The sequence below is a fragment of the Populus alba genome, chromosome 18, assembly GCF_005239225.2.
Source record: "Populus alba chromosome 18, ASM523922v2, whole genome shotgun sequence".
Taxonomy (NCBI): Eukaryota; Viridiplantae; Streptophyta; class Magnoliopsida; order Malpighiales; family Salicaceae; genus Populus; species Populus alba.
This window is the reverse complement of record NC_133301.1, coordinates 6,042,144-6,061,532: the sequence shown is the minus strand read 5'-3', so window position 1 is coordinate 6,061,532 and position 19,389 is coordinate 6,042,144. Positions and strand designations below refer to the sequence as shown.

The 19,389-nt window shown below is 33.1% G+C and overlaps 1 protein-coding gene across 1 annotated transcript; it reads left to right on the top strand.

Annotated features, from left to right (window-relative positions):
* Positions 1 to 4,409: 4,409 nt before the first annotated feature.
* LOC118040673 (probable protein phosphatase 2C 72) lies at positions 4,410 to 6,317 on the top strand. The gene is made up of 5 exons (XM_035047672.2): positions 4,410 to 4,677; positions 4,764 to 5,078; positions 5,202 to 5,319; positions 5,414 to 5,637; positions 5,739 to 6,317. Exons 1-5 carry the CDS (start codon positions 4,504 to 4,506, stop codon positions 5,934 to 5,936), a joined length of 1,029 nt encoding a protein of 342 aa, XP_034903563.1. The 5' UTR covers positions 4,410 to 4,503; the 3' UTR covers positions 5,937 to 6,317.
* Positions 6,318 to 19,389: the final 13,072 nt, after the last annotated feature.

Here is a 19,389-nt window from a genome sequence, read left to right as displayed (position 1 = left end):
GTTCAGGTAGTGATCCTGAGTCTCCTAGAGAGTGCTTGTTAAGACAGTTTAAGAAAGAAGCCATAGCTACTGGGAGCTTCATTATAGACTTGGATAGAAACAAAGAGCACGAAGAACCTGCCCTCAGTGCTCAAGCTTCATCTAGTAACGAGGAGCTTTCTGGGGATCTTGATTTGTCTTTGGTTACTCAGGGTTGCTGAACAGGAGCATCCGAGGGCAAGTCAATTGCTATGTAGAAGAAGGAAGGTTAAGGCACTTGAAGACTTGGAGACTGAAGCTTTAATTAGAAAATGGGGCTTAGATGAGGAGGTCTTTAATTGTTGAAATCATAAATGATATCACTCAACAATCATCTCATTTTTTACTAGTTATGAATAAATAGTCTGTCATGAATCATTGAATTTTTTGTAGGTCACTGGGGCTTTCTTTTGGACAAATGGTTTGTATTATTAGATCAATTAAATCTTCTTTCTCATGAAGTTATATTTCTTTTATTCAGGCTTGGCGTTTTGGAGTGGGTCTATATTTTTTCTGCAAATAAAAGACATACATTGTTGTAAAGCTAATAAATATGGCATGCATATAAAAAAGGTAAATTGAATGCAGGTTTGTTCTTTAAAGGGTGACAATGATCATCATTTAGTGTTTTACTAAACCAATAAGGGAATTCATATTCGTCTTAGTTAGTTTGTAATAAATCAGACTTTTATAGAATCTATATAATAACCATTTGCCACCCAAATATCCTGAAATTCAGGATGTTACATGTTGGGCTTTCCTTAATGCAATTTACAAGTGGTACATTACGTCCTAAAAATAGATTTTATTCATTAAGTGGATATAGGTAGGTGTTTTAGCTGGTCTTAAATGATCTTGGATTTGTCTAGTGGCAAACTTTATAAAGACAATATGGAGGTGTTACGAGGAATGATTAAGATATATATATCCACCATTACCGAGTAGATACTCGGATATGAGTTGGGTGTTTAACACATCTAAACCTTGACCAATTGTTATAGAAAAGACCATCAATCCTCTACCTAACCTAGAAGCTTATGTGTGCTCTCAAAAAAAAATTAAAGCAAGTGATGCACAAGGCATTAATCTATATTCAATATATAAATGCATACACAATATAAAAAATTAAAGTATAAAATGTATTCATGCTGATAATAAAAATATACAAACCAATAAGCAAAAATAATTTAACGCATAAAAGGATGTATGTTAAAAAAACAAAACAGAACAACAAATATAAAACACATTAATTAGACAAACAATAAAACTTAGCTAACAAAGTTTCTAGTAAGTTACCATTTTATTACATGTATGTAGCGTCGCGATGAACATCCTCTAGGACTAGGATTTTTATGGTTATAAGTAATAAAAAGAAGAAAAAATTCTTTATCTTTATCAGTAAAAAAAGATGGAGTTGTGGCACTATCATAAGCCATTGAAGTTCGAATTTTTTTTCTAGGTACAAAATCTGCAGGACTTTAATTACGTGGGTTTCATTCTCATAGCTGTTGAAGTTGCATACGGCAGTTTACCTTGTAATTGGTAGGGTGGCGGGGGCAATTTACCGCGAACACCAATTTTTTTTCATGGTTTTTCAAATTTTTTAAAGCTCAGGCTGCTCAAATTTGTGATAGGTTGGATATAATGTCTGCGTAGATTGAAAGAATGATTAAAGTTTTTTGTTTTCTCTTTCAAATTTTAAGATTATATATAGCTCTAATTTATAAAGAAAACTTTATAATTAATTTTTATTGTTATGAAAAAGAAGCTATAAAAATATTTAGACAATCTATATAACTAATTAAAACCAAATTAAATTAAAATTTTAAATTATAATTGAAAAAGAAATATAAAAATAACTAGAAAAATAAAATAAAAATTATGAATAATATCTCATAGGTTAATTTAAACACGTTCTTGTCTTTGCTTTCAGTTGATTATAGCTAACTGAATATCATATAAAATTATAAATAATATCTCATAGGTTAATTTCCAATTATATTATAATTTTTTTGTTCCAACAAATATATTTTTATGTCATTGTTTTTTAAATAAAAACATACTATAATTTGAAAAAAAAAAAACAAGTTTTAATTAAAAAAAATCATGACTTTATTATTTTTAAAGAAATGTATAAAAAAAATAATTAATTTAATAAAATTATATAAAAAATAACAATGAAAAAATAAGAAAATATTTATATTTTATTTTTAATGAATATTCATAAATAAATTTTAAAAAGTCTAGAGCTTAAATTCATTCATAATTATTAATATTACTATAAAAACTACAATCTTATTAATCATATTAGGATTTCATAATCTAGGAAGTTCCTCCACAAACCTTTTCTTTGATCAAGGTTTTATTTTAAGAGACTGTTTGTCTTTGTGTTTGGTGTAAATTTGAAAAAAAAAATTTTTTTTTGTTAAAATTGAGTTCGGTTTGTACTTTTTGGATCGTTTTGATGTGATGATGTCAAAAATAATTTTTTAAAAATGAAAAAACATCATTAACATGTATTTCGGCACGAAAAGCTATTTAAAAAGCATATGATATTTTTCAAGCTTCCAATGACGGTAGAGTTAAGTATTGGCTGGCCAACGGCACGATATTGAAAAAGAAAAGAAAAACCCACATTATTGAGAGTAGAACCCACAATTAAACTAAAATTATACCTGCCGACGTGGATTATCGTGACGGTTAACACCCCGAATTTATTTTTTTATGGAAGAGCACAGCTTGTACGGTCATGATTGTTTGATTAGCCGGCATGACGCTTGTTTCTAGTTCTAGGTATTAAAAAACACAATTCCTCTCTAAAAAAACCCTATTAGACTGTTTTTAAACTCTTGCTGAGCTGACCTCTTTTTTTTTGTTCTTTTTTTTTTTTTCTTTTTTTTTTGCCCCTTGGATGGACAACATGCTAAGATGAGCTCAAGGACGGCACCGCATTGCACCAGTTAAGAGCATGGATGGATTCCACATGTGTATACGCACACACACACAACAAATGAAGTGAGGTTTCACTGTTTATATAATTCCACAGATCATACTAAGAGTGAAACAAATTAATATATAATTTTAATTGTTTTGTTACCACATGTATATATTAGCTCAATGGTTAATATGCGTGACTTAAGATAAGGTTGCGTGTTTGATGTATACATGGAGTAAAATTATTTTCATTCCATAAACAAGTGAAACATGTTAATATATTCTCTTAATTGCTTGGTTAATAAATACGTGTCGTAGTTTAGTTGTTAGTATACATGGTTTAAGATGAAGTCATAGATTCGATCCATAATGAAAGCAAGATTGATTAAATTCCATTGATAGCAAACAATCTATTTTTTTTGTAATTTTTTTTTTTTTAAAAAATAGACATGCTTCAACTTTTTTTAATAAGTGAATGATTTTTTATTAGCTATTTAAGTTTTTTAGTCCCTTTTTATTTTTATTTTTTAGCTTTTTTTTTTTCAATCCAATATTTTAATATAATATTTTATCTTTCAGTATTTAATTGATAATAAATCATTTTTTTGTTTTTTATTATATAATAAAAGTTTTTTAGCTCTTTTTTAATGATCTTTTGTTTTTTTTTATAGTTCCATCATTTATTATGAGTTTTTATTTTCTTTGAGTTTTTCTACCTTTTTTTATCTTTGTTTTTTTTTCAATTTTATTTTTTAATATAAGTTTTTTATTTAATTTTATCTTTCAATATTAGGTTGATGAAAGATCAATTATTGTTTTATATCATATAATCATAAACATTTGACCCCTTTTTTACCTTTTTTCGTTTCAATTATAGCCTTTAATATGAGTTTTTTTTTTAATTTCCTTGGGTTTTGGCCTTTTTTTAATATATTTTTTTTAATTTTATCATTTAATATAAATTTTTTATTTAATTTTATTATTCAATATTAATTTTTTTTTATTTCCCTTTAAACCTACCTAACTAATAAATAAGGTTTAAAACTAAAGCTAAGGGTCAAATTTTTTCAAGTTTTAATTGTTATACAAAGAGAACCGCAGCACTAGTGTGGACAATAAATTAACAAGTTGTTTCCTAAAACATGATTTGAAAGTTCCATTGGGATGGATAACATTATTTCATCTCTGTTTTTTTTTTCTTCAGAATCACCATTTGGTTACACATTAAAGAATAATTTCATACAGGGAACAGTGGGTGTCAAGATACTAATCTCACAAGATACACCTCACATGCCCCTTTAAGTGAATCTTGGGGTAGTCTAAAATAACACCCAACAATTAAAAAAACAGTGAATTATTGAAGCAGGTTGTGCTTTCAGCTCGCAGGGAGCCACTCTAAGCTTTATAAATAATAATAATTATTATTCAGCTAACATGCCCATTCTTGGGGTCCTTAATTTCATGATTAAGGAAACTATTTCATTATATTCATAGGTCATTGGACTTGCAATAAGTTGGTAGAGAAATTAGAAAACCTGTACAAGTTGAAAAATGGGAATCTGCATATCCTCTGCATCTTCTGGGATACACCAGGCAGATGATGGCCTTGAAAATGTCATGCATGTCCAAGAAAATATTGTTTCTCACGGAATTGAGAGGCTTGGTTCTCTTTACTCTAAAGAAGGTAGCAAAGGAGTGAATCAAGACGCTGCTATTCTTCACCAGGTTGGTTGATTCTACTTATCCTTCACTAGATCTCACCTTCTGTTCTTATAACTTTTGTTGCTGATTGAAACCTTTTCTATTTAAAGGGCTATGGAATGGAACATGGAGCTTTCTGTGGAGTTTTTGATGGGCATGGAAAGAATGGTCACACAGTGAGCAAGATCGTGAGAAATACGTTGCCATCGCTCTTGCTCAATCAAAAGAATGCTTCAGCAAAGACGAAGACTGTTAGAGATCACAGCAATGAGAAAGCAGATGATGGTTTAGCACCAAGCGAGGGTTTCCATAAATGGAAAGAGGCTTGTATCAGTGCCTTCAAGGAGATGGACAAGGAGATCAAGCTTCAAGGAAGTCTAGACTGCTCTTGCAGCGGAGCCACTGCAGTGGTCGTTTTAAGGCAGGTAAGAAAGCATGCTGGTTTTGGTTTGAGCAAACAAATCCCTATTTTGGTCACGTGTAAAGGAATGGTGTTTATTTGTTTATTTTCTCATTCTTATGTTTGTTATTTGGAAAAATGAAAACAGGGTGATGATCTTATTATAGCAAATCTTGGAGACTCAAGAGCAGTGTTGGGCAGAATAAATGATCAGAATGGAATCATGCCTGTTCAATTAACTACAGATTTGAAGCCTGGAGTGCCAAGTAAGGCATCCTTTCTTCTCAAGTAGAAGGTTCATGATCCTATGCAAACTTATCCTCTCACTCATTTTTTAAATGGGGTCCTCTTATAATCCAGGCGAAGCAGAAAGAATAAGGAAATGTAATGGCAGAGTACTTGCACTAAAGGAAGAGCCACACATCCATCGAGTCTGGCTACCTCATGAAGATTCTCCAGGCTTAGCCATGTCTCGAGCTTTTGGAGACTTTCTCCTAAAAAATCATGGCATAATTTCATTACCAGACATCTCTTATCACAGAGTAACTCCCAAGGACCAGTTCATTGTCCTTGCATCGGACGGGGTAAGCAACCGACTCAACACAAATATTGTTGGTGGAATCTTTTTTTTTTTTCAATGGTGAAGTAATAAGTACTGATTTGCGTCTTGCCTCCTGATTCTTAGGTGTGGGATGTGCTTAGCAACAAAGAAGTGGTATCCATAATTTCGACAGCAGATGGTGAACTGGCTGCAGCAAAGTCAGTGGTGGAGGCTGCTACAGCTGCATGGAAAAGGAAGTTTACTTCTTCGAAAGTGGATGACTGCACGGTGGTTTGCCTCTTCCTACAAAAGAGAAAACAGCAGTCTGACTTCATCTTTTAGCCAATGTCTTGTAATAGTTGAGCACTGCCCCTCTTTCCTTTTTAGTGCAGCTTATGTTCATAATGCTGTAATACTGCCAGCGATTTTCAGATTTCTCATTGAGAAACCTTGAGAACCGAGTATATAGTATGCAGTGGGCACAAGAATCGTTGAAAATGCAGAGAGATTTTACAATAATCAACAAAACAACAGTGAACACTTTGAGAACCGAGTATTAAAGTATCCAACGATATAAGTTGAAGTAATCCCCAAAAAACTCGAAAATCACATGTCGACCAATCTCATCCCAACGCTTTATTATGTGAACCAGAATTTCTCCGTCCGTATAGTCTCATGATGGGTTCAAGACCCGTATATTTTTCTGTATTTTCATCCGAGGCATGCTCATTTAGATTTCAGACATAAGTTGGCCTTTACTATTTAAAGAATGTAAGGCAAAAGGAAATGCATCCTTAACAATAAGATTAAATAGTTGTTTTTTAAATTGAGGAAGAAGAGAGGGCATTCTATGTTCAAGAAGTACACAGTTGCAAGTTAAAAACGGACAGCCTATGCGCAAACTCTCCTTTCATAAACTAGAAAAAGATCCTGTCAAAGTCTTAAAGGGTATTTTTGTATCCCCACACAGCCGAGTGCAAAATTGCTACCAAGGTTGGTCCATGCGTTCAGAAATCATGCTTCACTTTTGAGATCATCTCCAAGCAAGTCGTCGTATGGAACAGGTACCCTGATCCACTCATGCACAGATTTGCGTTTCTCATCAGCACTAGACTGTTCGTTCTGATATTGAGATGCAAGCTCATTTTGAGAACCATCAGGTACACTGGCTGGCGCCTCATCAACGAAAACAATTAAAGGCAGACCTTTGAGAGGAACCCTCATTGTCTTGCTCCGTTTCTCGCCAAACATTTTGTTTCCTAAATTGCTTCTGCAAGAGAGGATCAGATAGACAGATTGTTAGCATTCAGAAAGAAGATGGAATGTAACACAAGCGGAGGCACAGTGTGATACAAAGATCAGTAACATGCGTTGAAGTGGCTCAGATACAGTGACATGAAGGATGTAATTTATACATGGTTGTGTTCACGCCAAGGCATGATCCCAAATTTTGCTTACTTGCTGGAACAAAACAAAGTTCATTAATCAGATGCATTCACACACTCACCGCTCAAATTCCCCTTCGCCTTTTCATTATCTCTATATAGGCCACCGGTTCTCTTGTTTTCATGGTATTCAATAATATCCCGCCACCTGTTCGAAAACGTCTTCCATCAGCTGTCATCTGCCCTCCACAAGACTGGATTGCATCCACCTGAAACTTCCATTATAGCATGCATATCCCAAAAAAGAAAGATCCAAAAGGAACAAACAGAAACATAGCAAACACTTGCAAAAAGGATCAGGAAGAGAAAATGGAGTGGCAGTAAAGCAAAAAATATTCTTTCAATATACAAAATAAAAGGTAGCACAGGAACAGAAATGGTGTTGTAAATTACCATCAAGAATGCAAAGCAAGAAACTAGTAGAAAAAAAAAATAACTATCAAAATATGTAAATTAAGGAATTATTGTTTGCCAACAACCAAACAGTTGGTCAACAGCATAGTAACTATCTAAAGCAGTTTTGGCTAAGGATCTATTAGGAGTGTTTATTGGGTCTATTCTAAGACCTAAAACAAAATGGATCTAAGAGGAGTTCAATAGTCTACGTCAAAAAACTTGGGTTAAAAATGTTTAAATGTACCTCTTTGAACCTGTCTGCTTTTCAGATCATATTTGAAACTACAAGAGGAGTTTGGATGCAATTTCAATTTGGTTAGAAAGTAGACATATTTACCATTATGACAATATATGGCAGGCTCGCTAATTCATCTAAAGAAGAGAGAACAACATGCATAAATTTAAGCCTATAATATATTAGCAAAATGCAAAATTTTAAAAAAGACATTGTTTCCTTAAAAGTTATGGATTTCATTCACTACAATGAGTCATTAATGCTTTGAAAACTTATGTGGAAGCCTTTGGGTTACTTATTTTACAAGAATTTCATATCAAACAAGAAGAATTAATTAATCAAAAAACTAATTCTTATTTTACAAAGCATTAGATGTTTTGTTCGGAATGGATTTTTCAACAATTGTTTCTCTTGAGTATTTTTCACTATCATATGCGGCAAATGGTGAAAAATAATTTTGATATATTTTTTATTTTATTATTTATAAACTTTATTTTAATAAGCTTTGAATTTATTTAAATTAGATGCATGTCTGACCCATTAGCATTAGGGTACAAGGGTACTACATATGAAATTTGAGGTTGTTCAAATATCATTAGGTTTGAGTTTCAATTCTAGTGATTAAAATTGTGTAACAGGTCAATGTTGCATCAAGTTGCAAAAAAACATGTTTACAATTGTTTGTGTTAACCTATTCAGTGTATTTATGTTATGTTTGAGTTATTTAAGATTTAAATATGTGTTTTCATTCATTTTTTCTTCTGTTTCATTTAGAGTTTTTATATCATTCATATTTCGTACGAATTCACTTTGCTACTTATGAGATCATAATCATTGTTTTTTTTTTTCAGTATTTTATTGATTCTTTTTTCATGTTATATATATTTGAATTGCATTACGATAGTTATTGACTTTGATTCATTGATTTTCAGTTTTAAATAACCACAAGAAGGTGAGTCAAGAGGTAAAAGGCATAGTGAGAACAATTGAATGAAAAGCCTTAAATTGTGTGAAACACAAGAGTTGCAAGAATATGTTTTTCTTGCTAATAATTAGTTTTTACAAATTCAATGATGTATGGAAATAATGACTCCTCGACACCGAAAATGGATAACACCTTTCAAATGCAAGCTTTCGTCCAACAACTTAAGTTGCTAACTAAGGTGATGAAAGATATGAAAGACGAGTTGGTTTCAACAATACAATAAAATAGTGGGATGGATGGATTGGAAATGGGGGCTAATTGGAGAAGAAACATTATCTGAAGGGCCGTAGAAAATGTTAAAACTAAATTTATTGATTTCATGAATGAAAACACAAATGTAAATGATGATGAATATAGATCGATTTCGGTATAATTAGAGCCAAAAGAATGTTAGATTTGACCAGGGTGGAACTTTTAGCTAGAAAGAGAACATATTTCATATATGTTGCCATGTACAAAATAAAGAGTGTAATTTGATTATAAATAATTGAAGTTGGGCTAATATAGCTAGTATTATCCTTGTTAGTAAATTGAACTTGTATATGATTAAGCATGATAGACTTTATAGGTTGCAATTGTTGAATGATGTGGTGAGGTGAAAATGATTAAACAGGTGTTGGTTTCGTTTTCAATTGATAAGTATATTGATAAGGTTCTGTGTGATGTGTTTCCAATGCATGCAAGTCACATCTTGTTGGGGATATCTTGACAATTTAATAGGAAGGTTAAGCATGATGGATTTAAAAATAGTTATTCTCTTGATAATGATGGAAGGACATACACACTTGAATCATTGTCACCTAAATAAGTTTATGAAGACCAAATGAAATTCAAAAAGAAAAGTTAAGATGAAATGGTAATACATCAATGTAAGGTTGTGGTTACCATGCAAGAATATATACGGAAATGGTTAGTACAAAATACATATCTGAAATTATTATCAGCTACTATTTTCATACAATATTGTTGAAGGAAACAATTGACAAAAAAAAAATATTTAAAGGCTTTAACAAGACCAATTAAAGCTGAAACGAGAAAGTAAAACTAATGAGACAAATAAATCATTTGAGTTCATGAGTTTAAAGAGTGAAAATAAAATGAGTTTGAAAGAAAAAATAAGAGATGAGAGAAAAGACTTGAATTTGGCTAAGGGAGAAAAAAAGTTAATTGAGCAGAGTGGAGAGAAGAAAACAAGGATGATAAAAGAAGAGAGTGTAGAAAATATAAGTACATTTTAATTTCTATCCAAAATAGAGCAAGATCAATAATGCTTATTTTTTCTTGCATGCTTATGATTTTACATGTATAAAAAAATATATTTGAACACTAACAATTTTCATTATTTTATTCCTAATGTTGCCATATCTTTGTTATAAGATTTTAAGGATTATATAAGACAATCAAATTTGGATTTGAGCTTAATTTGTTCTTATACATAGCTTTACGCCAACAAGCATAATTTTTGATCCAACCTAAATTAAGCTAAAAGTTTTCCAAAAGTTTTCAGATATATTTTTTTATCTTTAGTTAAAATTTTAGGACAATCAGAGTTTAGTAATGTTTTATAATAAAAGGTCAAAGTTGTTGTTCAAATCTTGCAATGTATTTCCTGATGAGATCCATAGTGGTTTGTCATTGATAAAAGGGTGTTGTCATAACCCAAATTTTAACTTATTTGCATTTAATTTAAGTTTCAAAGATGATAAAAAAAATATATATATATATATATATATCTTAAAAGATTAGAGATTGATTTTGATTAAAGTTGTGATTTGTTGACTTATGGAAAACTAGAGACTATAGTATGTGTTTGCTCTCTTTTTTTCATTAATCTTCAATCTGAAAAAGATCATAATTTTTTAGTTCTTTTAATTTTTTTAAATTTTAAACAAATTTAATTTAAAAAAGATAGATTTTGTGTTTGTTTGATACTTCAAAACTTGTGCATAATAAATACAACCCTATGCGGGGGAGCCAAAAACAAAAGAAAAAACAAGTGTCCACACTTTTCTCTCTAGCTCATACACTCTTCTTGATGGGGGGGAAAAAAAAAAAAAGAAGAAAGATACTAGCCTTTATCATCTCTTCCGTTCAAGCACTCTAAAAAACAACCCTTCTTTTCTCATCCCTCTTACCAACACCATAGTCCCAGCTCCTCAACCATCATCAGCATGCACCAACAATGTCATCTTAAGCTCTAGCAGCATCACTATGGTCTCAATTGAAGCAGCCCACCTATGACAATTGCACGCCCTCAGCCCAAATGTGAGAAGTTCTTATCCACTGTGACTAGCTGCTCCACATCTCAATCGACACTGCTTCATCTCTCTTCTCCCCCCATTTTAGCCATGAGAACCAGCACACAAGCCAACTCACCAGTCTCTTGTACCAGCTCCAACAACTGTGAGCAAGCTTAAGCCAATAATAGTAGAGAGGTTTCCTCCATCTCTGTCATAGGTCACACTTCTTTTCCTCCTCACTAAAAGCACCAGTCGCCTGCACCAACTACACCCCTACACTTCCAGCAGCAACCTTCTCTTCTCAACAGCGGCAACACTGATTTCAGTAACTTAAGCAGCAAGCACTGTGATCAACAACAACAGTACGGTGAGCAGTTGGGATCTCCTTCTTAGCCACGCTAACCTCCACTTTGAGCCACCAAGAATGCCATCAGTAGCGTCACTCCCTGGCCAGGCAGGCCCCCTGCTCTTTACCTTATACTTTCTTTATTTTATTACATGCAGGACATGAATTAATTCACATCTTGCGACTGCCGACATTTGCCAGCAATGGGGTAAAAAAAATGAAGAAACTATTGGGTCTTTAGTAAAACTCAACTAAACCGAGCTACTTTTTGGGCCTCGTGCCTAACCAGCCAGCTCCCCTATATTTAGATTGTGTTTGGGCAAACACATTTATATGACTTTCTTTTAGTTTTTAACTTATTTTTATTTTAAAATTTAGTCAAATATTTTTTATTTTGATATCAAGTCTTAGTAAGACTTGTGAACTCATCAAACTCTCATTTGATTGTTTCCTTTAAAATAATTGGCATGCCATATTATCCAAGACTTTAATCTTTACACTTCTTGTAAATCTTATATTGATTTATTTAAAGAACGATTACTGAACATACGAGAAATCCTTTGACACTAGATAGTCACCTACCTATTGATGCACTTAACGACTAAAACCTATCTCTTAGGTTATACCCCGTGTAATCTCATTATAGCAAGCCTAATATATGACATCTTGAATTCCAAGACCATTGGATAACAAATGGTCATCACATACAAATTTTACAAAAGTAAGACCTAGATTAAGATTGTGTTTAGGCAAACACACTTATATGCCTTTCTTTTAGTTTTTAACTTATTTTTATTGTAATATCTAGTCAAACATTCTTTATTTTGATATCAAGCCTCAGTAAGACTTGTGATTCTGTGAACTTATCAAACTCTCGCTTGATTGTTTACTTGGAAATGATTGGTATGTTAGTCTGATATTATCCAAGACTTTAATCTTCACACTTCTTATAAACCTTATATCAACTTATTTAAAGAACGATCACTGAATATACGAGAAATCCTTTGACACTAGATAGTCACCTACCCATTGATGCACTTAACGACTAAAACCTACCTATTAGGTTATACCCCGTGTAATCTTATTATAGCAAGCCTAATATATGGCATCTTGAATTCCAAGACTATTGGATAACAAATGGTCATCACATACAAATTTTATAAAAGTAAGACCTAGATTAAGATTGTGTTTGGGCAAACACACTTATATGCCTTTCTTTTAGTTTTTAACGTATTTTTATTTTAATATCTAGTCAAACATTCTTTATTTTGATATCAAGCCTCGATAAGACCTGTGATTCTGTGAACTTATCAAACTCTCGCTTGATTGTTTACTTGAAAATGATTGGTATGTTAGTCTGATATTATCCAATACTTTAATCTTCACACTTCTTATAAACCTTATATCGACTTATTTAAAAGAACGATCACTGAATATACGAGAATATCCTTTGACCACTAGATAGTCAGCTACCCATTGATGCACTTAACGACTAAAACCTACCTATTAGGTTATACCCCGTGTAATTAATCTCATTATAGCAAGTCTAATATATGGCATCTTGAATTCCAAGACCATTGGATAACAAATGGTCATCACATAATAATTTTACAAAAGTTTGAATTCACCTATTTGCTTTTAATTTAATTTTCAAAGGATAAAAATTAGATATTAAAATATCAGAGATTGATTTCAGTTAAAAGTGTGATTTGTCAACTTGTAAAAAACTAAGGACTATAACATGCTTTTGCCTCTCTCTTTTTCCCTTGATTTTTAGTTTGAAAAAGATCATCAGAATATTTTCATTTCTTTTAATTTTTTTAAATTTTAAACAAATTTAAATTTAAAAAAAAAAGTTTGTATTTGTTTAAAACTTTAAAACTTTTGTATAATAAATACAACCCTAAACCATAGATAATAAAGAGAGCAAAAAACAATAGAAAAAAAAAAAAAAAGCCTAAAACAATTTTTCCACACTTTTCTCTCGAGCCCATGCACTTTTCCAAAAAACACACAAAAACAACCTAGCCCACGTCTTTACAAGAGGGAGCCAAAAAAATAATAAAAGATAAAATAAAATAAAATAAACAGATACTAGCCTTCATCATCTCCTCCCGTTCAAGCAACTCTAAAAAACAACCCCTCTCTTCTCATCCCTCTGACCAACACCATAGCTACCATCCAATAAGAACACCACCAAGCTACCCATCACTCACAACGAGCACAGCCATCACCGATAGTCGCAACTCCTTAACCACTGTGAGCATGCACCAGCCATAGCAACAACATCATCTTCAGCTCCAGTAGTATACTATGGTCTCCATTGAAGCAGCCCACCCACGACAATTGCATGCCCCTGGCCCAGTCATGAGAAGTTCTTCTCCACCGTGTCCAGCTCCTCCACATATCAACCGACATTGCTCCATCTCTCTACTCTCCCGTGATAACAGCTCCAACCAGCAGCCTCGTCCAGTAGCTCCTCCCATTTCATCAGTGAGAACCAGCACACAAGCCAACTCACTAGTCTCTTGCACTAGCTCCAACAACCATGAGCAAGCTCAAGCCAGCAGCAGTAAAGGGGTTTCCTCCATCTCGACCACAAGTCACACCTCTTTTCCTTCTCACCAAAAGCACCAGCCACAACCCTGCACTTCCAGCAGTAACCTTCTCTTCTCAGAAATGGCAACACTTATTTCAACAACTTAAGCAGTAGCCACCGTGATCAACAACAGTTGCGCCATGAGTAGCTGGGATCTCCTTTTTAGCCACGCCAACCTCCACCTCAAGCCACCAAGAACGCCATCAATAATGTCACTCCCTAGCCAGGCAAGCCCATTTCAACCTCCTGTTTTTTTTTTTTTTTTTTTTTTTCTCGTCTTGCTACTAGTTGCATTTGCCAGCAGTGGGGTAAATTGGGCTGGACCTTCAGCCTAGGCGTGTGGGCTGGGTCCAGCCCATCATAAAACTAAAGAAACAACTGGACCTTTAGTTGGCCCAACTTAACCAAACTAGGTTAATCTTAAGCATTTGGCCCAACTAGCCAACTCCCCTAAGCTAAGGTTGTGTTTGGGAAAACACATATGCCTTTCTTTTAGTTTTTAACTTGTTTTTATTTTGATATCTAGCCAAACATGTTTTAAGAAATTTTTAGAAAATTCCAAAAAAAAATATCAGGGACATTTTGAATTTATTTATGGGTCCCTTGCGTGTACACATATGCCTTTCTTTTAGTTTTTAACTTGTTTTTATTTTGATATCTAGCCAAACATGTTTTTAAGAAATTTTTAGAAAATTCCAAAAAAAAATATCAGGGACATTTTGAATTTATTTATGGGTCCCTTGCGTGTTTTTTTCAACAATTTTACTTAATATTAGGCCATAAACTTATAATATAAGACACAAATCTAGTATAAAATATATACTTGTTGTTCTCTGAAATTAAAAAAAAATACTCCCTCATTGCACCCCACACACACACACACACACACACACACACACAAAATATATGTTTTGCTTTCAATGCATATTTTATATACTAACGTCAAAGTCATGAACATTCATATTCACTAATACCATAATTGAAAATATTTTTGGTATTTACTAACATCAAAGTTAGGAATATTAGACACTAGAATTGAAAATTATTGTAAGCTTCAATATTAACTGATGTCAAAGTCAGGAATATCATACATTTTCTTCATTTAATATTTACCAACACCAGAGTTAGAAGTATTTGTAATTAAATATTCACTGATGTCAGAGTCAGGAACATTATAAGCAGACCATCAGTAGTATAATACAACAAATCCTTAGCAATTTAAGACAAAACCAACGATGCAGCCTACCTCAAATAAGATGCTAAAAGGGTGATAGTATCTTTCTTTTTTCATAATTAGTCTTGCATCATATAATTTTTATTGACTAGTTAGGGTTCCTAGTAACCATAATACAAGGTAACAACTTCTTAAACTACATCTTTCTCTCTCTAAGAACAAAATGCCAAATTATTTTTTTTCGTGAAGTTTTAAGGTCATCGCAATGTCGGGTGCAATCAACAATAGTTTGGTAAAGTATAGACATCCTATCCCTAGACTTATTGATATTCTTAATGAGTTATATATGACTCTTATGTGTTTAGTACGATTGACTTGAAAATTGATCATCGTCAATAAAGATGAAAGAAGAGGATGAAGGGAAAAATTGATATATGGCAGGCCCACTAATTTATCCGGACAAGAGAAAATAACATGTTTAAAGTTGGGTCTATAATCTGCTAACAAAGTGCAAAACATAAAAAATATTATTTTCTTAAGAGTTATAAATTCATTTCACTTCAAGGAGTTCTTAATGTTATTGGGAACTTATGTGGCGGCCTTTGAGTTACTTATTTTGCAAGGATTTCATATTAAATAAGAAGAATTAATTTGTTAGAAATTAATTCTTATTTTACAAGGCATCAGATTTTTGTTCAATAAGGGTTTTTCAACAATTATTTCGCTTAGGTATTTTTTACTATCATATACGAAAAATGGTGAAAAATAATTGACTATTTATTTATTTATTTTATTATTTTTAAACCTTATTTTAATTAGTTTGGACTTTATTTATATATGGTGCATATTTGACCCATTACCATTAAGTTTTTATTTTAATTTCAAGTGTATAAATACTCTTTGTAAGGAAAAAATATAAAGACTTGATAATATTATTAATGCTGAATTTATTTAGCTTGTGTGATAGAGATTCTCGTATTTTTTGGTTTTTGAACGAACTAAATTGACTATAAAAAATTAATTTGCTTCATGATATCTTCTTTATATTTCTCGTTTGAGAATTGATATTTGTAGGATGATGATTCTTATCCCAATTGTATTGGTACTTGAAATAGGTTTTCATTGTATTATATTTTTATCATATTTATTTTAGTTTTTCATGATTCATTGTTAATTTTAGTATGAGCTGCATAATATGAATACGATATTCATATCATTACTTTAAACAACCAATACTCATGAGAATGGCGACACTATATGTTAAGAGCACAAAGTTGCAAAAAACTCCTCAAAGAATTATAATCAAGAACTTGATACGCTTATCATATAAAGAGCGTGTAACTTAGTTTAGAGAGCGGGAAAAAGGCGCTGTCAAGAGTAGGAAAAATATTTTTCTAATTTTTTAGAGAACATTTGGGAAGTTGAAATTTTGTTGACAGTCTCAAAATGCATACCAAGTCAATAAAATTTTAAAAAAAAAAATTGATGAAGTGGTTCAGCCAAGTTGTATCTCATCTCAGAGCACAATATTTGAAACGGAAAAATAGCTTCAACAATGAAATTCTGCAAGGGTATGGAAACAACATACAACATCAGATATTACGAAAGGCCTTAAATAGATTAGACAAGCATTGATGGCTTAGGCCAGTCCAGAATCATGTACATCCTCATCCATACCTTTCCTGTCTACTAGCAAGTACATCTTGCTTGCCCAGTTGCCCATTACCAAAATGAATGGTGGCTTGTTTCAAGATATTAACCCTATGTAGAACATAAAGGAAGCATGTCTAGGTGGTAGGATAGATTGTCATCGGAAAGCACCGTGTGATGTCTAGACTGACCATATGAATAGCCAGTCCATGTACAAATCAGAGAAGTAAAGATACAGACTACACATGGGATTGTGGCCTAGTGGTTGAAGGGACTTGTTCCCTTCCTTCACACCAGGATTCAAGCCCCACTTGTGTATGCATGTCACCCCCGCGGTGCCTTACATGCTCACTGGGCTTGCAGGATGTTCAGTGAGCCCGGGGATTAGTTGTGGTGCGCGCAAGTTGGCCAGAACAACATTTAGGGAACGTATCGAAATGTAACATGTAAGAATCTGCAAAGCAAAACAACATTTCAGTTGAAATGTAAGATTACATGTAGACGCTTGAAAAAGAAGAAATCCTACATGTTATCTACCACTGTAGGTTGTTTTGGGGTTTTTGCATTGAGTGATCTTTGAAAGAGGTAGTGTCCTTTATTCACCTAAAAAAGATTGTTTGATCTATAATCAGTAAGATTGATCTCTTTTGCTCATGAAATCAATTTGTGAGCTAAATGACAATTTTTGGTTTCCTGATTATGCTTTCATGGCTAACAGAAGTGTGCATCTGATACCATTACCGTGTATGTTGGTCCGAGTTTATATGTTTTAAGATGTCCAGTAGCCTATACCTTTGAATTTTATGTATCATGATGTTGCATTTCATACTTCACCAATGAAGCTGTCTTCTTTCTGCTCAGCAAATCACTTTCTGTTCGGAGTTTTTTACGTTCCCCTCACTCTTTGTCTAGGAAGTCTGTATCTTTACTCTTTTTTTTTTTTGGCCAGAATCTGCAAAGCAAAACAACATTTCAGTTGAAATGTATCGAATTGTAACATGTAAGAATCCCTAGTGTTTCCAATTCACAACGGCTATGGTTGCTGGCTAAAGATGTTAAAACTGTGATATCATCGTTGGTTTCCGCAATAATAGCCACAATTTCGAGGACAACAACACCATGATCATCTCACATATCAACTGCATTATCCTGATCCAACATGCAATCTTTCATGCCCAATGAAGCATCCAACGAACAATGAATTAACATCCATCTCTTGTCTTTGGCAAGTAACTCTAGAAATTAACATCTTGGATTTCCAGCTAAAACTGAGAGGGGACTTGTATTTATATGCTCTGGTTATCTCAGACTTCTTAAATGTCGATGGCTTCATCGTTGCATATTTGCATATCTAAATAATGGGCTAGGTTTTTCATAACTTGTTTTGATGCGGACCAGCCCAGAAACACCAGCAAGGACCCATTACATGTTCCAAATGGATCAATGACTCGGTCCAAGACAAAGACATTGAAAGACGCATTGAATGCATTGGTTTTGAAGGTTTCCACCAAGTTAGAATTGGAAGGTCCATTGGAGTATCAAGAGGAGATCCTAGTACATCTTATCCATGTGCAAGAGGGGTCCAATACAACCTTATTTGGGCCATGAGATAAGGGCTTTATTTTATTTTGTTAGCTATAGCCCAAGGCTTGTTTGGGCTTAATTCATACTTTGTTTTAAGCTAGGATCCAAGGCTTGTTTGGATTAAGTTATGCGCTTTTCATTTTAGAGTTTTGGGCCAGTTTTGAGTGGACCTCATATAAGTCCACATAAAGGGTCCATTAGGGTTAACTTTTCAAGAACTATTTAAACTCATGTAGGCTAAAATTTCAGCAGCTTTGATGATTATTATTCTGAATTTTTCAGTTTTAACGTGTGAGAGTGATTCTTGTATTCTTCAGTTCTTGAACGAACTGAATCTGGCTTATTGAAGATTAAGTGGCTTCGTGGCGTCATTCTACTCATTCCAATAGTGTTGGTGCCTTAGGGCAGGTTTCCATTGTGTTGCACTCATATCAGACCTATTTCGGCTTTCCGCGATCAGATCTCAATCTTGATTGTGGGTTGCGTGACCACGTGATCACGAGGTTCGCATCAGTTGGTATTAGAGCTAGGCTCCGAAACAAGGTCATATCATTCTGTTATTTTTGTTTTTTTTAGTGTCCCTTAATTTTTTCAGTGTTTGCATCCATCTTCTTGTTCTTCGTGTCTGTGTCATCTAAGCAAAAAAAAAAAAAAAGTTTATATTTCATCTTGTTACTGTCTCTAATCATATCAGTTTGTTAAAAAGAAAAAAATGAGAAAGAAATAGAGAAAAGAGTGATTAGTTGAAATTTGAAGGATCATTCAATTTTTGCCGCAGAAACACAAATCTTGGTGAACCATAAGCAAACCACCTCGGAATCAATTTAAACTTCATATTCAGTCTATTAGGGGTGGGATCGCATGATATATCAAAGTTGGGCTTATTCTGATATTATTTGCTTGAGGTTTTAATTCGAGTTTCAATTCTGCCGCCAAACACTACTCTTAGTGAACCCTAGGTAAAACGCCTTGGGATCTATTGAAACTTCATATTCTGAGTATTGGGTATGCGATTGCACCACATATTAAATTTGAGATTATTTTGATATCGGTTTCTGGAGGTTTTAATTGGAGGTTCAATTTTGCCGCAAACTGATCATACAGGGGTTTGGGTACCTAGACATAAGAGAACGACCTATAA